Source organism: Micromys minutus (assembly GCF_963924665.1).
Source record: "Micromys minutus genome assembly, chromosome: 30".
NCBI lineage: Eukaryota > Metazoa > Chordata > Mammalia > Rodentia > Muridae > Micromys > Micromys minutus.
In genome coordinates this window covers 12,356,598-12,374,325 of record NC_137965.1, presented here as the reverse complement: position 1 = coordinate 12,374,325, position 17,728 = coordinate 12,356,598, and the positions used below count along the sequence as shown (strand labels likewise).

General features: G+C 39.9%; 1 protein-coding gene across 1 annotated transcript; it reads left to right on the top strand.

Moving 5' to 3' along the window:
- Positions 1 to 16,830: 16,830 nt before the first annotated feature.
- On the top strand, positions 16,831 to 17,331 carry LOC308440051 (protein tyrosine phosphatase type IVA 2-like; the record flags this gene model as incomplete). Its single annotated transcript, XM_080941985.1, has 2 exons — positions 16,831 to 16,929; positions 17,020 to 17,331. The coding sequence occupies 2 exons, from the start codon at positions 16,831 to 16,833 to the stop codon at positions 17,329 to 17,331; spliced, it is 411 nt and encodes a 136-aa protein (XP_080798111.1).
- Positions 17,332 to 17,728: the final 397 nt, after the last annotated feature.

Here is a 17,728-nt window from a genome sequence, read left to right as displayed (position 1 = left end):
ATTTATGGCTACAATACGGTTCTTCTGGAATATTTTCATCACGTAGCTATTGGAACACAGTAATGAAAATCAACTGCCAAGCATATTTGGAGTAGCTGTTTCTTTCCCAAAGAACCAAAGTTGTTTTCAGCTGGTAGAACAGGTTGAAGTCTGCCTGCATTATCTGTGCTTTCTGTTATGGTTAGAGGTATTCACAAGGCACAACATCACTTGAGAAAGAAAAATTGTGGTTAAGAATTTCCAGTTAGATCAAACTTAATAACTGAGATTATTAAGGAATTTTAATGTTTTTAATGATATAACAAAAGTCAACTCATGCTTATAGCAAGGTGAACAAACCAAACCCTAGGTTCTTTTAAGACATTAATTGATAGTATATAATGTACTTTAAAAATTAACCTCTGTTACAGTAAATATTAAAAATGAAAAGGTTTATCTCTTTATTAGCCCCATGGTCTCACAGATGCCACTCTAATGAGGAGCCATGCACAAGGACTCTGTCACTCAAATCACAAGCTATACACTCTCCACAACATTTCCTTCCTTGGCGGTTCACTCCACCTGCCCTACTGCCTCCCTTCCAAGTGGAATTACTGTCCCAGTATCTTCTTTCCTTCACTGCCCATCACAAACATCACTTCAAAGCCTGGTAACTTTTAAACAGGTTTATATAATAGATTCTCAATTCACAAACCCTCTACACAATAAGATTACATCCAATAGACAAAGATACAAACTGTCCTTCCATATGAGATAAAGACCTCGTCTTAGTCTATTCCTGCACAAACATCATGACCAAGAAGCAAATTGGGGAGGAAAGGGTTTATTCAGCTTACACTTCCACATTGCTGTTCATCACCAGAGGAAGTCAGGACTGGAACTCAAGCAGGTCAGGAAGCAGGAGCTGGTGCAGAGGCCATGGAGGGATGTTACTTACTGGCTTGCTTCCCATGGCTTTGCTCAGCTTTCTTTCTTATAGAACCCAGGTCTACCAGCCCAGGGATGGCTCCACCCACAATGGGCTGGGCCAGGGATGGCACCACCCACAATGGGCTGGGCCCTCCCCCCTTGATCACTAGTTGAGAAAATGCCTTACAGCTGGATCTCATGGAGGCATTTCCTCAACTGAGGTGTCTTTCTTGGTGATAACTCCAGCTTGTGTCAAGTTGACACAAAACCAGCCAATACAATTGACCCCTTGTCAACTTGACACACAAACAAAATCAATAATAATAAGCTTTAACCCTCACTTTCTTGTTCATCCCCAAGATCTAGATAACCTTAAGAGTCCCACAGTCTTTACCAATTCTTACATTTTAAAATTGCAATACCTTTAAAATATTAAAAATCAATGTCTTTTACAATTTAAAGTCTGTAAACTGTGGGCTCCTCTTCTTCCTTCAAGAGGGAAAGAAGGTTTGTTGATCTTCAGGGCACAGTCACAGTCAAAGCAAAATCAATCTCTAACCATCCAGTGTCTGGGAATCCACTTATGAACTTCTGGGCTCCTCCAAGGGCTTGAGTCACTTCTCCAGCTCTGCCGTTTGTAGAACACACTTTGTGTTCTAGACTCCAGCTGCCTGTTCTCCGCTGCTGCTGCCATTCTTGGTGGTCATCTCATGGTACTGGCATCTCCAAAACACCACTGTCAGTCCTGGGGCACTAATTGCCACTGAAGATGCACTTTTACCAATGGCCTTCCATGGCCTCTCACAGTGCCGAGCCTCAGCTGTTCTCCATGACCCCTTCATTCCTTCAAAACCAGTACCACCTACGTGATTCTTACATATTACCAAGTCCACCCACAGCACGAGATACAACCTTGGCTATCTCTGGAACACATCCTCTTTGTGCTCTCAGAAAACAGTTCCCAGATTTCACCTCAGTGATGCTGGTCTCTTCTTAATCACCACTAACTTCTTAGCTCCAGCTGACCAGCATCAATAGTCCCAGTAATACAAAGGTTTTGCTTTAGTAGTTCTGGTATCTTGTTAGTCACAGCTGATTCTTCAGCCCCAGCTAACCAAAACCACAGAATCTTCACAACCAAAACAGCAACAGCCCAGATCAAAGAGCTTTTAATCTTCCCTTTGAAATTTCACAAGCCAGGCCTCCATCTTCTACACTGTTCTCAACATTATCTTCCAAACTCCTACAGAACATCCCACAGAGCTCTTAATATGCCAATGGCTCTTCTAGCTCAAAGTTCCAAAGTCCTTCCACAGTCCTCCCCAAAACATGGTCAGGTTGTCACAGGAATGCCCCACTATGCTGGTACCAATTTGTCTTAGTCAGGGTTTCTATCCCTTCACAAAACATCATGACCAAGAATCAAGTTGGGAAGGAAAGAGTTTATTCAGCTTACACTTCCACATTGCTGTTCATCACTAAAGGAAGTCAGGACTGGAACTCAAGCAGGTCAGGAAGCAGGAGCTGATGCAGAGGCCATGGAGGGATGTCACTTACTGGCTTGCTTCCCCTGGCTTTGCTCAGCCTGCTTTCTTCTAGAACCCAGGTCTACCAGCCCAGGGATGGCACCACCCACAATGGGATGCCCCCCATCACTAGTTGAGAAAATGTCTTACAGCTGGATCTCATGGAGGTGTTTCCTCAACTGAGGCTCCTTTCTCTGTGATAACTCCAGTTTGTGTCAAGTTGACACAAAACCAGACAGCACAGACCTATAGAATCCCTTTAAATATTTATATCTACCTATGTCCAATTACAGCCACCAGAATCTAAGTCTGCTTTTCACAGCTCCAACTTGATTTTCTCCTCTCAATCCCTCTTCCTCTTCCATTTTCCTCCCTTTTCACTGCCTACCTCTCCACTACCCAATCACACATCCACTTAACATAAATCAACAAACCTCCATTAATTAAATCTCTTCCTTTGTGGTAGGGCCTACCTTCTGCTTTCCTGGAAAAGATGAATATATATCATTTGAACCTATTTTGAGTTTTTCTGTTGTTTGCCTAATTTTGTTTTTATAGCCTAAAATAAAAATTTGACATAGTTTTAGCTGTCACGGGATGCTGTCTCAGTTTGTAGCGATTGGGGCTACTGCAGAGGGCTAGTTGGAATTCAAGGGTGCCTAGTTTTCTATATTGAACAACATTTGAGGAAGTAATGCGCATGTGTTTTTAAAACGTGATGTGCTATAGTTTGAATAGAAAGGTGAAATTGCACTTGTTAGAACTGAATACATTTTGACTCTTTATTCTTTCCACAGTGCTGAGGATGAGGATTCCTGCTGTTTACTGTGCATCACTAAGGTGGGTGGTACTGTTGGTTCAACTACCTCAGCTCTGTTAAGGCATATTGGGGTAAACCTCACTAACTCTCAGTCTTACAAAAATGCTCAAAAGTAGTGAGCCTCTATACCACCAGTGTGATATTCAGCATTATATTCACACCAAGCTTTGATGACTAAACTGGAGAATGAAGTTAGACACTTCCTTCTACATCTGAGCATGTGGCTCCTATTTTAGTGGGAATAAATGAAAGTAGTGTATGATTGCAAGAGATGGACAAGCTTTGGGTTTTTTTTTTTTTTCAGATATTTCAAGTGATTTATTTTATTGTAATAAATCCTAAGGTGGTAATGAGGCAGGGGAGGGTGGCATTAAGTTTTAGACCATGGGAGCAACCTTTAAAATACCTCAGGCTAATTACTGTTCACTTTGGGGGAAGGAATAGTTTTTGACAGGGTATATTAATTGGATTGTACTTGGAAAAAAGTTCCTGCTGTTATTAAAATTTACATTGAGGGAAAAAATTTGGAGGTGGTAGGTTTTTTGTGTGTGAGAGAGAGATTTTAGTATTAAGCTCTTAGAATGTGAGCAAATTCTGTAGGTTACATCTTCCTGAGATTTTCATCTACTGGAAATGCTTAACCGATTATATTTTCTTTATTTTGAAAACACTTTGGTTGCTTTTTTTAAGATGGTTTGTGCTATTTTCTGTAATCCTAGGTCATCTAAATTCACCCTATTTTCTTGAACATTAAAGTTTGTAACCTAAAAATAGAATCTCATTGTCAGTGAGCTTACGAACTAGTACAGTCATCCCTTCCCGCTGTAGGAAGTAGCTGTTGCCAAAGCAAAGAGGAAGTTGGCTCTTGTATAATTGAAAAATGCTGTGTGGAGCTTCAGGCTGGGGTCAGTGTTTATTATTACATCTCTCAGTGCCAAAGTGAAGAGGCAGCTGGCTCTTTTACAATGGGAAAGTACTCTGTGAAGCTTCAGACAGAGGGCAGTGTTTAATATGACATCTGTCAGTCCCCAAATTGGTTCTATTCTCCTCTAGAAGTTTGAAATATGTAATCTGAAATCCTTAATAAAATTGGATCTAATTTTATAAAAAAAAAAGAAAGAAAGAAAGAAAAGAAAAGAAAAAAGAAAAGAAAAGAAAAGAAAAGAAAAGAAAAGAAAAGAAAGAAGTGCCGCCTGGTACTTCTGACTTTTCACAGGGTTATGAGTTTGTGGTAGGAAAGTAGAAACTGTTAACAACCATAACTTGGTTTTCTAGGGGAACCTTGGTGAAAGGGTTTTTCAGTAAAAAGGTATCTTGGCCTCTGCCAAGAAATGCCACAAAAACCACAAAATGCAACAGACTAGAAAAAAAGATTTATCAGGGAGAAGGGGTATGCAAAATGACTGCCTCTGTGTGGGGATTAGAGAGAGCCAGCCCAGGCCATGATGGAGAGTTTTATAGCAGAGTATGGAGCGGAAAACACAGGCTGGGGTGAAAATATGTCTGAATTGGCCATTAGTGATGATGGTCCTGTTGGTGCTGAGTAATTAAAGATGAGAGGGATCTATCTCCAAAATGTGGACAGTTCTTAGTTGACTAATGTTTCTTCCTTTTGTTTATTAAAAAAGGCTAGGAAATAGGAAGGAGTGGAGGCTGTAAAGGCTCTATGCTCTTTAGACTGCTTCCTGACATCTGATGGTATTGACCTTCTTGGGAACCCAAGAAAGCTGGAAAGCTGGTCAAGGCCATGAAGAGCAGGCTGTTCCCCTCACCTTCCAGGCTCTGCAGAGCCATTTGAGGCTGGGGAAGTAGAGGCTGCATTGGAGTACTTTGCAGTCTTTACTTGATTGGAAATCTGCTGAAATAGACATAGATTAGGGACAGAAGGTAAAGTTAAGGAGAAAAGTCTTATCTTGGGTGAAAGAAGGCCTTCTCCGCTGAAGCAATAAATCAAATCGAGCCAAATTAAAGGAAAAAAAAAAAAACAAACAAACAAAAAAAAAACAAAAAAAACAAACGGGTTTTAATAAGAATTGATTGTTCCACCGTTGATTCACTGACTTCACAGGAGGAGGTCAGGAAAGTCACATGCCTGTGCTGGGGTAGGGATGTGCTAGCAAGGTACTGAGGTAGTGCCTGATTACATGAGTTTAGGGCCCTGTACATGGGTCATCAGTTCTGTGGTCACTTCCGAATCCAAAACTAGGTTGTTGGCTTTGTCTAGTGTTTTCATGGGCTATCTTCAAGGGCTTTTGAAAGCACTGCCTCCAGGCCAGAAGAAAAGGGCAGGGACCTCCCAGTCAAGCCCATCTGGGCCTTTGTCCGCAAACCTCTGGCTTAACATGGGATGTATACTTGAAACTTTCAAGCGTGCGAGTATGTGGGTCTGCGTTTCATCCCGCCACTGAGATGTGGGAACACAGGATTCGGAACACAAGGGTGACAGGTAATTCTCACTGCCATTGGGGTCTCGGGCTCATTGTGGGACACCAACAAATGCTCAGGGGAGGCAGCATGAATCCTAAGATGAGGACCCATGTCTCTCCGGGTGAGAAACGGCGGGACTTATTAATATTTTTTTCACTACATATGGTTCCCAATGTGGAAAAACTCACTTTAAGAAATGAATTTGAGATTCCTAGGAAATGCCTTAAAGAATAGGAGGCAGGAAAAAGTGGTCTCTTAGCCATGAGGTTTTTCCACAAGTTATGTGAGTTCAAAACTAGGACAAAATGCATGCTAAGGAGAACTGGTCTTTTAATTAAGCTGTTTTCTCTTACCACCGGGGATTCGTGACTGGGACAAAATTTGTGCTAAATGGGCACACATGGTTATAGGGTTTGTGGCTTAAGCTAGGACAGAGCAATGCTCCCAGGCAAGCGGGCTAGAGCTTTCTCAGATGCTTCTAAGATGCAGTAGAGAACTTAAGCTATGGATGCTGGGAGCCACTGCTGGGAAATAAGGCAGGGTGCACAGAGAGCAGACCTAATTAAGATGGGAATAGAAAAAATAATGGAAATTTAAAACATCAATACTACAGTAAACAACTAGGTTCTTTGAACATGGCCTCCGTGGGAACTCTGAGATTGCTTAGCTGGCATTTGACATATTGATGGCTGAAGAATAGACTTAAAGAGTGAATAGAAGGGAACTTTACTGAAATTAAATACCTAGGAAAGGATATTAATTTAATCTATATAAAGAGAAAGGGGATATAATTATATATCCAAAAAGATATTAATCTCAATATAAGGAAGAAATAAATGAAAATTTGCTTTAGTTGTTTTTAAGGATAGAAGAGAGAAGACAATGGTAATTGTTTGAACTAGTTTAAATATGCATGGATGAATAAATAAATCCAGGCCTTTGATCTTCATGTGTACAAAAAGTAAAACAGCATAGACTCAGTTTTCTTGTGAGTCTAAAGGCAACCTAACCTCTAAAGAAATCCAGATCAACTCAGGCTAAACAGAGAAATGCTGTCTCAATAAATGATATTAACTGTTTTAAATAGATATTAATCTCCATAGAATGGAGGAATAAGTGAAAATTTCTGTAACTGTTTTTAAATATTTTAAGTAATCATTGTTTTTTAATTGTTTTAATTTTCAAAATGAAGGTGGTTATAAGTTTGGTGGTTATGATATAATTTATCCTCTGTGAGAGAGGTCAAAGTAGAGCAAGCCTAAAGAACAAAAGAACTGAATTGAATCAATCATTTTGGGTTGCTACAACAAGGAAATGCTATTTTGGGAAAGAGGCACTGTATACATTGTATAACAGGAAACGATAATAGGCTTTGGTCTTCTTTCAAAATAATATGAGTCAGACAAGAAGAAAAAAAAAACAAGAAGACCAAACTGGGTAAGTTACATGAATTGCTGATTTCCCCAAATGAGTACAGCCCTGAAACAGGCTCAGTTATAAAAAATGTCTCTACAGACACTTCAGATGTACGTAGTTCATAAATCTTGTTGGTTACAGAATTGTCAAAACTCATTTTGCCATCCTTTTATATTCCATGAATGAAGGTTTATTACAATTTGGTTATTGATCAAACTAACTCATAAAAAAAAAAAAAAAAAAAAAAAAAACAGTTGTCTTTAAATGCTCCCTATCTGTGTACCTCGCACAATCCATACAAATATCTTTATAGATCTAAATATTGGTTGTAAAGCTCATAGATTACAGAATAAAGCACCAAGAATGCAGCTCTGACAGAATTCACCCTCAGAAGTGCTGAGATGACCCGCTGTTCCAGCTCCCTGCCTGACCCTGCCTCAACTGATGGTGTTTCCACAGATTTGCTCCCAGAACAGCTTCAGAAATGGCTGCCAATCCCTGATGACCTTGGTTCATCCAGTCTCACAGACTTATCCAGTCAGAACTTCACTTAAGCACACAGAAACTGGACAAACAATGCTACAGCTGGCTTTCTTAAATCTAACCATTTTTTTCTAATTTTCTTGCCCCCTCTCCCAAAAGAAATTCTTTGCCCCAAACTAGCATAAAGCTGTCATAGAAAACTGTCATTGCAATCCCTTGAATTGGAGTGTTTGGTTTTGGTTATTTAATGAATTATAGATATATTGTCATTTTAAGGGATGATTTATGAATAATTATAATTTTGGAGAGAGAGGAAACTAAATAGTGAGCTTAGACTCCAGGATTTCTAACTTTCCTCTTCTCTATTTTTCTCTCTTAAGTAAAGAGAATGGGGTTGAAAAGAAGAAAGGGAGATAGAGTAATATTATAAGAAATTAGATATATGGGGATAGACTATTAAATTTACTTTTAAATGAAGCATTTTATAGACATAATATCACACTGGTAGAAATCTTTATATTTTGACACAGAATTGGGGTTATATATTCTTACACTAGTACAGAATTTTGAATACTGATATATGTTTAAGGTTTTCATTGATATAAATATTTGTATATTGATACAAACTTAAAATTAAATTTTGTTACTCTTAGATAGGCATTGTACCTATGCTCATTTAATAACACAAAGCTTAGACCCAATCCTTTTAGTAGCTGCTGTCACAAACTGTTTAGGGTGATTAAGTAATGCAAGTTAATAGTCAGATAGTGAAACTCATGGCTGTATTAGAGTCTAATTTAGTTAATTACAATAAAACCTTTTCAAAATTATCCATATAATAATAGCTAAAAATCAATTTTTAACAGTTCAGTTGTACTATGAATGGATAATCTTCAAAAGCATCTGAGAGTCACAGAATAAGACATTTTAAATTATTTCATTATTAAAGATCTTTTAATTATGAGACAGATCCGCTCCTGACAGTATCCCCATTCCACTTCAAAGATTGAGCATCAATACCTCCATGTGGAGTTGCTTCATTTGTGGCAAGCCAGCCATTGGGCAAGAAATGCCATAATATCATCTGCAGACAGAATGCTGTCAAAAAAAAAAAAAAAAAAAAAAAAAAAAGACAGAATAGTCAACTATAGTCAACTGCTAAGCTCTGCCAAGTCAGAATAAGCTTCATAATTCCTGCTTCATTTAACATCAGTCAGATGTTCAAGGCCTGAAGGCTGAAGATAGATTTTCTAACAATATAAATAATATTGGGTACTGTCCAAGTAGTCAATTATCTCTGCCAATTGATTAAGTTTTGAAAGCTGAGTCATTGTGCTTTCTGCATTCTCAGATAAGATTTGATTCCTGCCTAAATCTCTGGTGGGGTTGAAGACTCGTTATAGTCTCACAATTAATTTAAGTTGTTTAGACTTGAAGTTGTTCTAGACTTGAAAGGATGGGTTGGATACACATTAAAATCAAACATGATTGAGGTACAGAAATTGTAAACTCTTCACATTAGGAATAATAATAGAATACTTTATCTAAATTGCCAAATATAATGGATTGAATGTTATATGTGTATATCATACCTTATAATTTGCATACTTCCTATAATTGTGCTCAATTTAAATCTGAGAGAAAAGAGCCTTTTTGGACTAAAAGGGGGAATTGTTGAGATTTTATTTTTTACTATCTATTGTAATGCTAAATGCAGGCCCCCAAAACCTGGAGTCTGCGATGTAGCCCCTGAGACTCTGCCGCCAAGATAATTCTGACTTGTGAATAAAAATGCCAACAGCCAATAACTGTGGATAAAAGACATAGGTGGGGTTGAGGTTTTGTGAGGTTACAGAGAGGAGACCAGGAGGAGAGGAAAGGGAAGAAAGAAGGAAACCATCGTGTAATAGAAGAAAGTGCAGGAGAGGAGAAAGGAGAGCCACCACGGCTTAGCTGAGCCTTAAAATGTGGCCATGTGGACTGGCCCATTGGAGCTAAGAGCAGCTCAGATTAAATATAGTAATTAATAACTTGGGTTATGAATAGGAAAGTATATTCTAACATCATGGAGTGTAGGCAGCTGTCCAGCTATTATGCTGCTGAAGGTATATAAAAATATAAAGGCTGTGTGTGTCTTTCATCCAGGAATATAAATGATCTAAGGCAGGTTGAAATACCAGGCTGGGGTTTATTAATAATTTTTGCTATAGGTATCTTATGTGGAACTATAAATCTATAGCTTTATTCCCATTATTTTTCAGCTTTAAAAATTAGAGTCAAGGATTTAATCTAATTATCTTTAGCATGAAAATCAAACTTTAAGCCATTAATACAGTCCATATGGACACTATGAACAATTACAGACTATCACAGGGGTGTTTGTTTGTGCATTTTGTTTTATATGATTTTGTGTCTTCCCTTAGCTAAAGCTTAACAAAGTAGGAAAGGACAAAGAAGCTAAGATAACTAATGCTGTGAACCTGAGTAGGACTCAGGAATGCCTAAACCTCGTTTATTAAACATATGTTCGAAATTGAACAGTATTGAACAGTTAGCAAAGGCATAAGTAGTTAGACATGTACTTGTAGGGTTCTGTTAACCTAAGCATACCTTTATAACCTTAAGATTTTTTTATTATACAAAAAAATACCCATCCTAATATAAAGTGTTTTAGAGGGTCAGTAAGACTGAGATTTTATAATTGTTGCTTCATCTTAAAATGATTCAAATGTCATATACTCTTTATATATATAGCTGCCAGTCACTTGTTTTTTTTTTTTTTCATGTTGACACCACTGAAGGAATTTTGCAGCAAAAGAGTATCTTGGCTGTGGCCAAGGAAAGTCACAAAGATCCCACCATGAGACAAGTTTATTGAGACTAAAAAAATGTACAGATGCTTTCTTTTGCTAATAACAGCCACGCTCTCCTCCAAAGCAGGCTTTTCCTCATAGTGTATTTTAGAGGTGTAGGTGCAAGTAGTTCAGTATTACTGATATATTTCAATATGATTGGTATTATTATTATTACCTCATGACCTGTCTGTTTGTCTATCTATCTATCTATCTATCTATCTATCTAGTATGTGGTTCTGGGAGTTGAACCCAGAGCTTAGTACATGCTATGCAAGCAGTCGACCACTGTGCCCCAGCCCTATTATTATTATTTTTAAAACAAGAAAACCTGAGCCAAAGAAGTGTGCTCACTAGGCCTTTTTTGCTTTGTCTCTTCTCCATTTCTGTCTCCAAACTACTTGTATCCCATCCATTCCAACTCTGTTACCTAGACTCCATCCTCAAGTTCCTGGTTCCAAATCTTTCCTTCCACTGTATCCATTCAACATTCACTCTCCTTCTGCAACATTCTTTTGCTTTCAAGTTAGGTTGGTTTCCATTCTCCTTGCATATCAGTTCTTGATGTGCTAATTTAGATATGAGGTCATGTAATGTGAGCCTCCTTCGTCCTTAAGAATACCCATTTTCGGTGAGGATGTGCAAACTGGAGATCCTATCCATTATGACTATATGACTCTAATTCTTCTTACATCATCTAAAATTAAATAGACAGCCGTCAGTTAAAATATTCAGTGGCTAAGAAACATTTAATAAAAGCTGATTGATTACAGTGAGTTTAGACTTCGGGGTCATGTAACCCAGAGTGCATACACTCATTTTGTGGATCATATAGAATTTGTGTGTAAACTTGCTCTTTGTCCTTATCAAGAGCCATCTATAAAAGCAGTAAAAGTGATCTCTGTAAGATTTTAAGATGTAACCTTAGGTAATACCCATAAAATATTTATCTTAAAAAGAGTATTTTTTAAAATAGATCCTGAGTAAATGTTAATTGACCTGCCAATTAACAACCATATGGAAGAGATAATTTATGTGTATCTTATTTAGTGGAAAATAACTTTGTAGGCTCTTTATCAGTACGAGATTGTCTCTGTGAGCAACTTAGTAGCCGCATTAATTAATAAGCTAATAACCTGCTGTGTTTCAGGTGTTACATTTTTATAGAATTTAACTGAGAGTTTCTAGACAGCAAGTTGATGAGCAGAGCCAGATCCTCGATGGCAATAGACAGATAAGAGTATACCCAATGATGTGGTTCAAAATCATGACCTGAACTGCGATCCCAACTTAAGATTCTACAGGGTTTTTAAAGTCTCAAATCCCAACCAATGGGAGCAGGATAAGTGTACAACAAAGACATGTTCCTAAAGAAATCCCCTATTCCTAAATTCTACTTGTTGAAATAACTTGGCACAGATTTTTTGAGACTTTTAAAACCCTGTAGAATCTTAAGTTGGAATCACGGTTCAGGTCCTGAATCTGGACCATGGTCCTGATTGATCAGCCCTGGGGCATGGGCTCAATAAACTATCCCTGTGTAAGATAGGTGTTCCTGTAACTTATAAAGTGATTCCTGGATCCCAACAGGGCCCTTTAATATTGAATTATTCCCACCCTGAGATAAAAGCAAAACAAAAAATTAAACAAAAGTCAAGCAAGCAAACAAACAAGAAAACTCTACGTTGTGATTCAGAGGAACTAGCTCATGCTATGGCGGTGGAGCCTGACCCTCACTAGTTGGAACTTGGGTGTGCTCTGCACTGGCAGACCCTGGGCAGAAAGGGCTGACAGGAAGCTAGCTACAGGAATGAGAGCTCTGAGTTCAGTCAGATTCTGTCTGGAAGGGCAAGTTCCAAAAGTGCATAGCTGGTCTAGAAGCCATGTGGCTATGAGTCCATTCCACCTGCCCAACTCTCTCTCTCTCTCTCTCCCTCTTTCTCCCCCCCCCCCCTCTCTCTCTCTCTCTCTCTCTCTCTCTCTCTCTCTCTCTCTCTCTCTCTCTGTCTCTCTCTCTCTGTCTCTCTCTCTCTCTCTCTCTCTCTCTCTCTCTCTCTCTCTCTCTCTCTCTCTCTGCTATTCTTCTATGAGTTGGGCATATTCTATCTCTGACTCATTTTGTCAAATCTTTCTCTGATTTGTCATTTTGTCTGCCCCTCAATTAAACCTCGCTTTCAAACATGGTTGCTTCCTTCCAAAAACTAACCTTACCTTCATTGTTAGGCCGTGTCTACATTCCAGCCAAATCACACTATTATCCAGAGTGTATCTGCATTCTGACTGAATCACATCTCTGGATGTGATCCATTACCAGAGCAGCCATGATGCTGGATTAAAATTTCTCTTCGGATGCTGTTGCTACCAAGAAAAGAACAAGTTTTTCCATTTACCCAGCAGTGGCTCTCGGCATAGCTGTCCAGATGTAGAACAAGTCTTGTTAGTGAGGTTGTGCTGGTGAGCATGTGGCTAAGAAACACTGAGGAGAGAAAAGGTCCTTTAGTATCTAAAGCCGCTCTCAGCTTTCCTGTTAGGAATTTGGTTTAACACTTGTATTATGTTAATTGGGTTACCAAAATGGAGCTAGAATCCCACATTCTCTACCCCCAGTTGGTTTTGATTGGTAAATAAAATTGCCAGTGGGGAATGGCTGGGCAGAGAAACAGAGGCAAGGGGACTAAGAAAAGGAGTTAGACCCACCATGCTAGAAAAGCAGACAGATCGGGCTTGAAAAGTGCAGGATAGAGAGACAGCTAACATATAAGAGTCGGGGATCGTGACCCAGGGGGGCTGCAGGCCTGTGTCTGGGGTACCCAGGGTGGAATGTGGGTTTTAGTACGTAATACGTCAGAAATATCAGAGGGGAGAGTGTGCTAAACACATGGAGTAGTTTAGGAGTGACGCGCCATTGAGCTGCTTAGGGAATATTAAATGTGTGTGTGTGTGTGTGTGTGTGTGTGTGTGTGTGTGTGTGTTTTACTTGGGAATTCAGAACATTGGAACAGGTAGCAAGGAACCTGTGCTGCCACTACCCAGCAGATTAGAGCACATTAATCGTGTAATGCGCAGCCTTCCTAACGCTGTGACCCTTTGATACAGTATTTCATGCTGTGGTGACCCCAACCATAAAATTATTCTCAAGGCTACTTCATAACCGTAATTTTGCTACTGCCATGAATCATAATATAAATAGCCCTGTTTTCTGATGACCTTAGGTGACCACTGTGAAAGGGTCATTTGATCCCCAAAGGGGTTGAGAGTCTTTGCTGTACATCAAAACCAAACACCAGTCAGGATATGTGAGAGGTGTGTGTGTGTGTGTGTGTGTGTGTGTGAGAGAGAGAGAGAGAGAGAGAGACTGGTGACTGTGCTCCTTAGTTGGGAGCATTGTTTTGAGAAGTCATGGTACTTTAAGAGTTGGAACAAGCTGGAGGAAGTGTGTTGCTGGGGACCAGGCTTTGAGGCTTCTGTCTCATTCCACTTCCTAGCTGGGCTATTTTTTGTTCTTTCTGTGTGTTCTGATCTACCTGGATATGAGCAAGCTGCTGAGACACAAGCCACTCCTGCTACTATCCCTCCCCCTGTCAGAATGATGGCCCTTTACACCATGAGCAAAAAAGAAATCTGTTCTCCTTAAGGTTGCTTTAGCCAGGGATTTTATCACAGAGATACAGACTGGTTAAGTTACTGTAACCTCTCAAAATCGATCTATATCCATATGTCAGAACTTCCTTTTGTAAAAGGATAAATGATGTCATCACGTGTGTTCTACCACATACTAGATACGGTAAATAGTACTGCTAAGAACATAGGTGTATAATGAACACGTCAGGATCCTGTTTCAAATTCTTTTGGATATATACTTAGCAGTGACATTATTATCTGGAATTCTACTTTTGAGATTTCAAAACTTCCCTACCAGTAGCACAGTTAGAAAACCCCATCAACAATGTCATGCATGGGGAAAGGCCTTTCATCTCAGCAACTAGGAGTTCGAGGACAGCCTGGTCTATATAGTGGGTTCCAGGTTAGACAGGGCTCCTTAGTGAGACCCTGTCTCTAACCAAACTTCACCAACAGAGCACAAGAGCTATTATTTCTTCAAATCCTTATGGATACGAACCTCACTGTGACTTGATTTATATTTATTTACTAGTGCTAAATATTGTTGAATATGTTTTCTTTTCAGTTTTGTTTGGTTTTTTTTTTTTTGGTATCTAACATTTTTATTTCTATCAACCAGAAGGTGGGTATCTCTATGGGTGGATAAATATTGCTACAGGTAGACAAAACAGGACACTGTGTACAACAAGGCTCTAAGAGCAGGGGTCCAGGTAAATCACTGGAGTCCAGCACCCAAACAAAGGTGTCATTCATGGTATAATAGTTGATGCCCGGTGTTTTGCAGGCTGAAGAGGGTATAGGGGGTCCCCTGAGCCACCAAAAGTTACCAAAAGTGCATGGGTCCACATGCACTGCGCTGGCTTGCCCGTAGCATGTGCCAGCTGCCGGGTGAGCTCTGAGAGAAGTCCCAGCATGGAGGTGTGGGACACATTGGTGTCCATGGTGAACAGCGGCATAGTGTGAAGAGACTGTGCCCATGGGATTAGAAGACAACCGTAACACTTGATGTGGCCCAAGCCAGGACCTTGAATATGTTTTTGTATGTTTATTGGCTGTTTGCATACTGTCTGAAGATAAGTGTCTATTCAAGACCTTTTCTTATGTTTTAGTTGTATTCTTTATTTTATGTTATTTACTTCAGGTCTCAGGAAATAAAGATATTTGGTAATGGCAAAGGGATCAGGTTGACAGGAGCACATGACAGTCTTTAAGTGTACCAGGGCCCCAGACATTAGTTGGACATTAGATTTCAGCAAAAGTGACTTAGCCAACCATAGTGTCCATTCAGACTCCAAAATATGCACAGAACAATACAGCGTACATCGACTTCCAAGTGTGCACAAAACAAATCCCAGGATAGACCTGGACCTAAACTATGCATGTTTAAGTGCATGTTAAGATTAGAACTATATAAATTATCTTCTACAGTGAAAAGAGGCCAAACCAGAAATTAGTAAACAGAAAGAAAAGAGATAAATCCACAAGAATATCAAAATTAAACAAAGCTGTTTTTTGTTTTATTTGTTATTTCAAGACAAAGTCTCTCTGTAGTCTCAGCAATTCAGGGACTAGTTCTATAGACCAGCCCTGGCCTTGAACTCACAACGATCATTCTATCTCTGCCTCCCAAGTGCCAGGCTATCCTGGGACTCCATCTATAGACAAGGTTGGCCTCTAACTCAGAGACCCTCCTGCTCCTGCTCTGGAATGCTGGGATCTCTGCGCATGACATCACATCCAGCTAACAACACATTTCTAAGCAATACATAAAAATGAGGAAGCCGGGCACGGTGGCATACACCTTTAATTCCAGCATGAACTAGGCATTGCCACAGACATTGTAAAGTAAAAAGGTTGCAAGGGAATTCTGGGAAAGTTTCAGATAACCACTGCATAATGTAGACGTGCACCCATTGGCGTAAACATGAACATCTGTAAAACAAGCATGTGAGGAAAGTTTTAAAACATCTGAATAGAAAGAGGACAGTTGGTCTGTCCGGAGCGGCTGTAGTGGCAGCCGCGGCCAGCATGGTACAAGGCACAAGGCGACGCCAGCAGACAGCAGCAAGAAGACAGACAGATCAGCGCCACTGCTGCTGCTGAGGCTGGGGAGGGGAGTCATCGCCTCCCGAGGTGACTGAGGAGAAAGGAGCCTCCTCGCTCCACATCCACCAGACTTCAAAGCCCAGTCCCCAGCACGCCAGCGATTTTCGTTGGAATATACGTTGCACATTTATGGCCATTCTGAGCGCGAGGGCAGACACTTCTGCCAGGCTCAGCACAGCCTTTTCGCTGACAAGTGAGCTTGGGGTTATAGGTGCCATAATTAACATTGCCCTGAAGACTCTGGACACCGAGACTGGCTTTTTTTTTTTAATTGCAAGTCATTTTAATGACTTCAGTAAAATTAAGCATCGAGTCAACATTTTTAACTTGTCTCACTAGAGCCCAAATGTAGTTTAAAGGCTGCTTAAATATTGTATGTAGTTGGATTTTTTTTTTCTTGGAAGCTGAAGGTATCCATCTGCAGACATTGAGGCTCAAGTTGAATTTGAATTCAAGTGGATTCTTAATACTTCTGCCTATGTTGAAGACAGAAACTTCATAAGGAATAATAAGGAAGATGAATAGAGAAAATAGTGATCGATAATAGGCGTTTTCATGGTCTTTTTAATGTTTTCCGCTGCAAAACATGTCAAGATTTATTGATTTCCTCCTCCCTCATTTTTCCCACCACACTCACACACACACACACTCACACTTTTTATTTGCCATAATGAACCGTCCAGCCCCTGTGGAGATCTCTTATGAGAACGTGCGTTTTCTAGTAACTCACAGCCCCACCAACGCGACTTTCAACAAATTCACAGAGGAACTTAAGGACGGGGTGACAATGTTGGTTCGAGTTTGTGATGCTACATAGGATAAAGTTCCAGTTGAAAAAGGAGGAATCCACGGTCTAGAGTGGCCATTTGATGCCGGAGCTCCACCCCCTAATCAGATAGTAGCTGATTGGCTAAACCTGCTAAAACCCGGATTTCCTGAAGAGCCAGGCTGCTGTGTTGCAGTACATTGTGTTCCACGATTGGGAAGGGCTCCTGTGATAATTGCACTTGCATTGATTGAATGCAGAATGAAGTGTGAAGCTGCTGTTCACTTTATAAGACACAAAAGAAGAGGAGCATTCAGTTCCAAACGGCTGCTTTACTTGGAGAAATACCGACCTAAAATGCGATTACGCTTCAGAGATACCAATGGGCACTGCTGTGTTCAGTAGAAGGAGAGGAAGGCTGGATCGTGGCATTAGAGGGGACGCTTGGTACCTGGAAATGTGAATCTGGATTCTTACCTGTGTCATCAAGGCAGTGATGGATTCAGTACTCCTCAACTCTACTGGTTGAGAAGAAGGCAAACGATACAGAATCCCTCTGTAACACGAATAAAATATTTAAGAAAAGGAAAAAAAGAAAGAAAGAAAAGGGGATTAATTTAGTAAAAGATAACTTTGCTCCTAGTTTCGGAGTTTTGATTTCTGATAGGATTGAATTATTTCAAAATCTGTGTTTTTTAAGCTTTTCCAAATAGATGTCTGAGGAAACCCAACAGAAGATTAACCAGTATGGGGAACACACTCTTCCTTTATGCTTTGACACAGAGGTCTTCTTGTGGTGGGA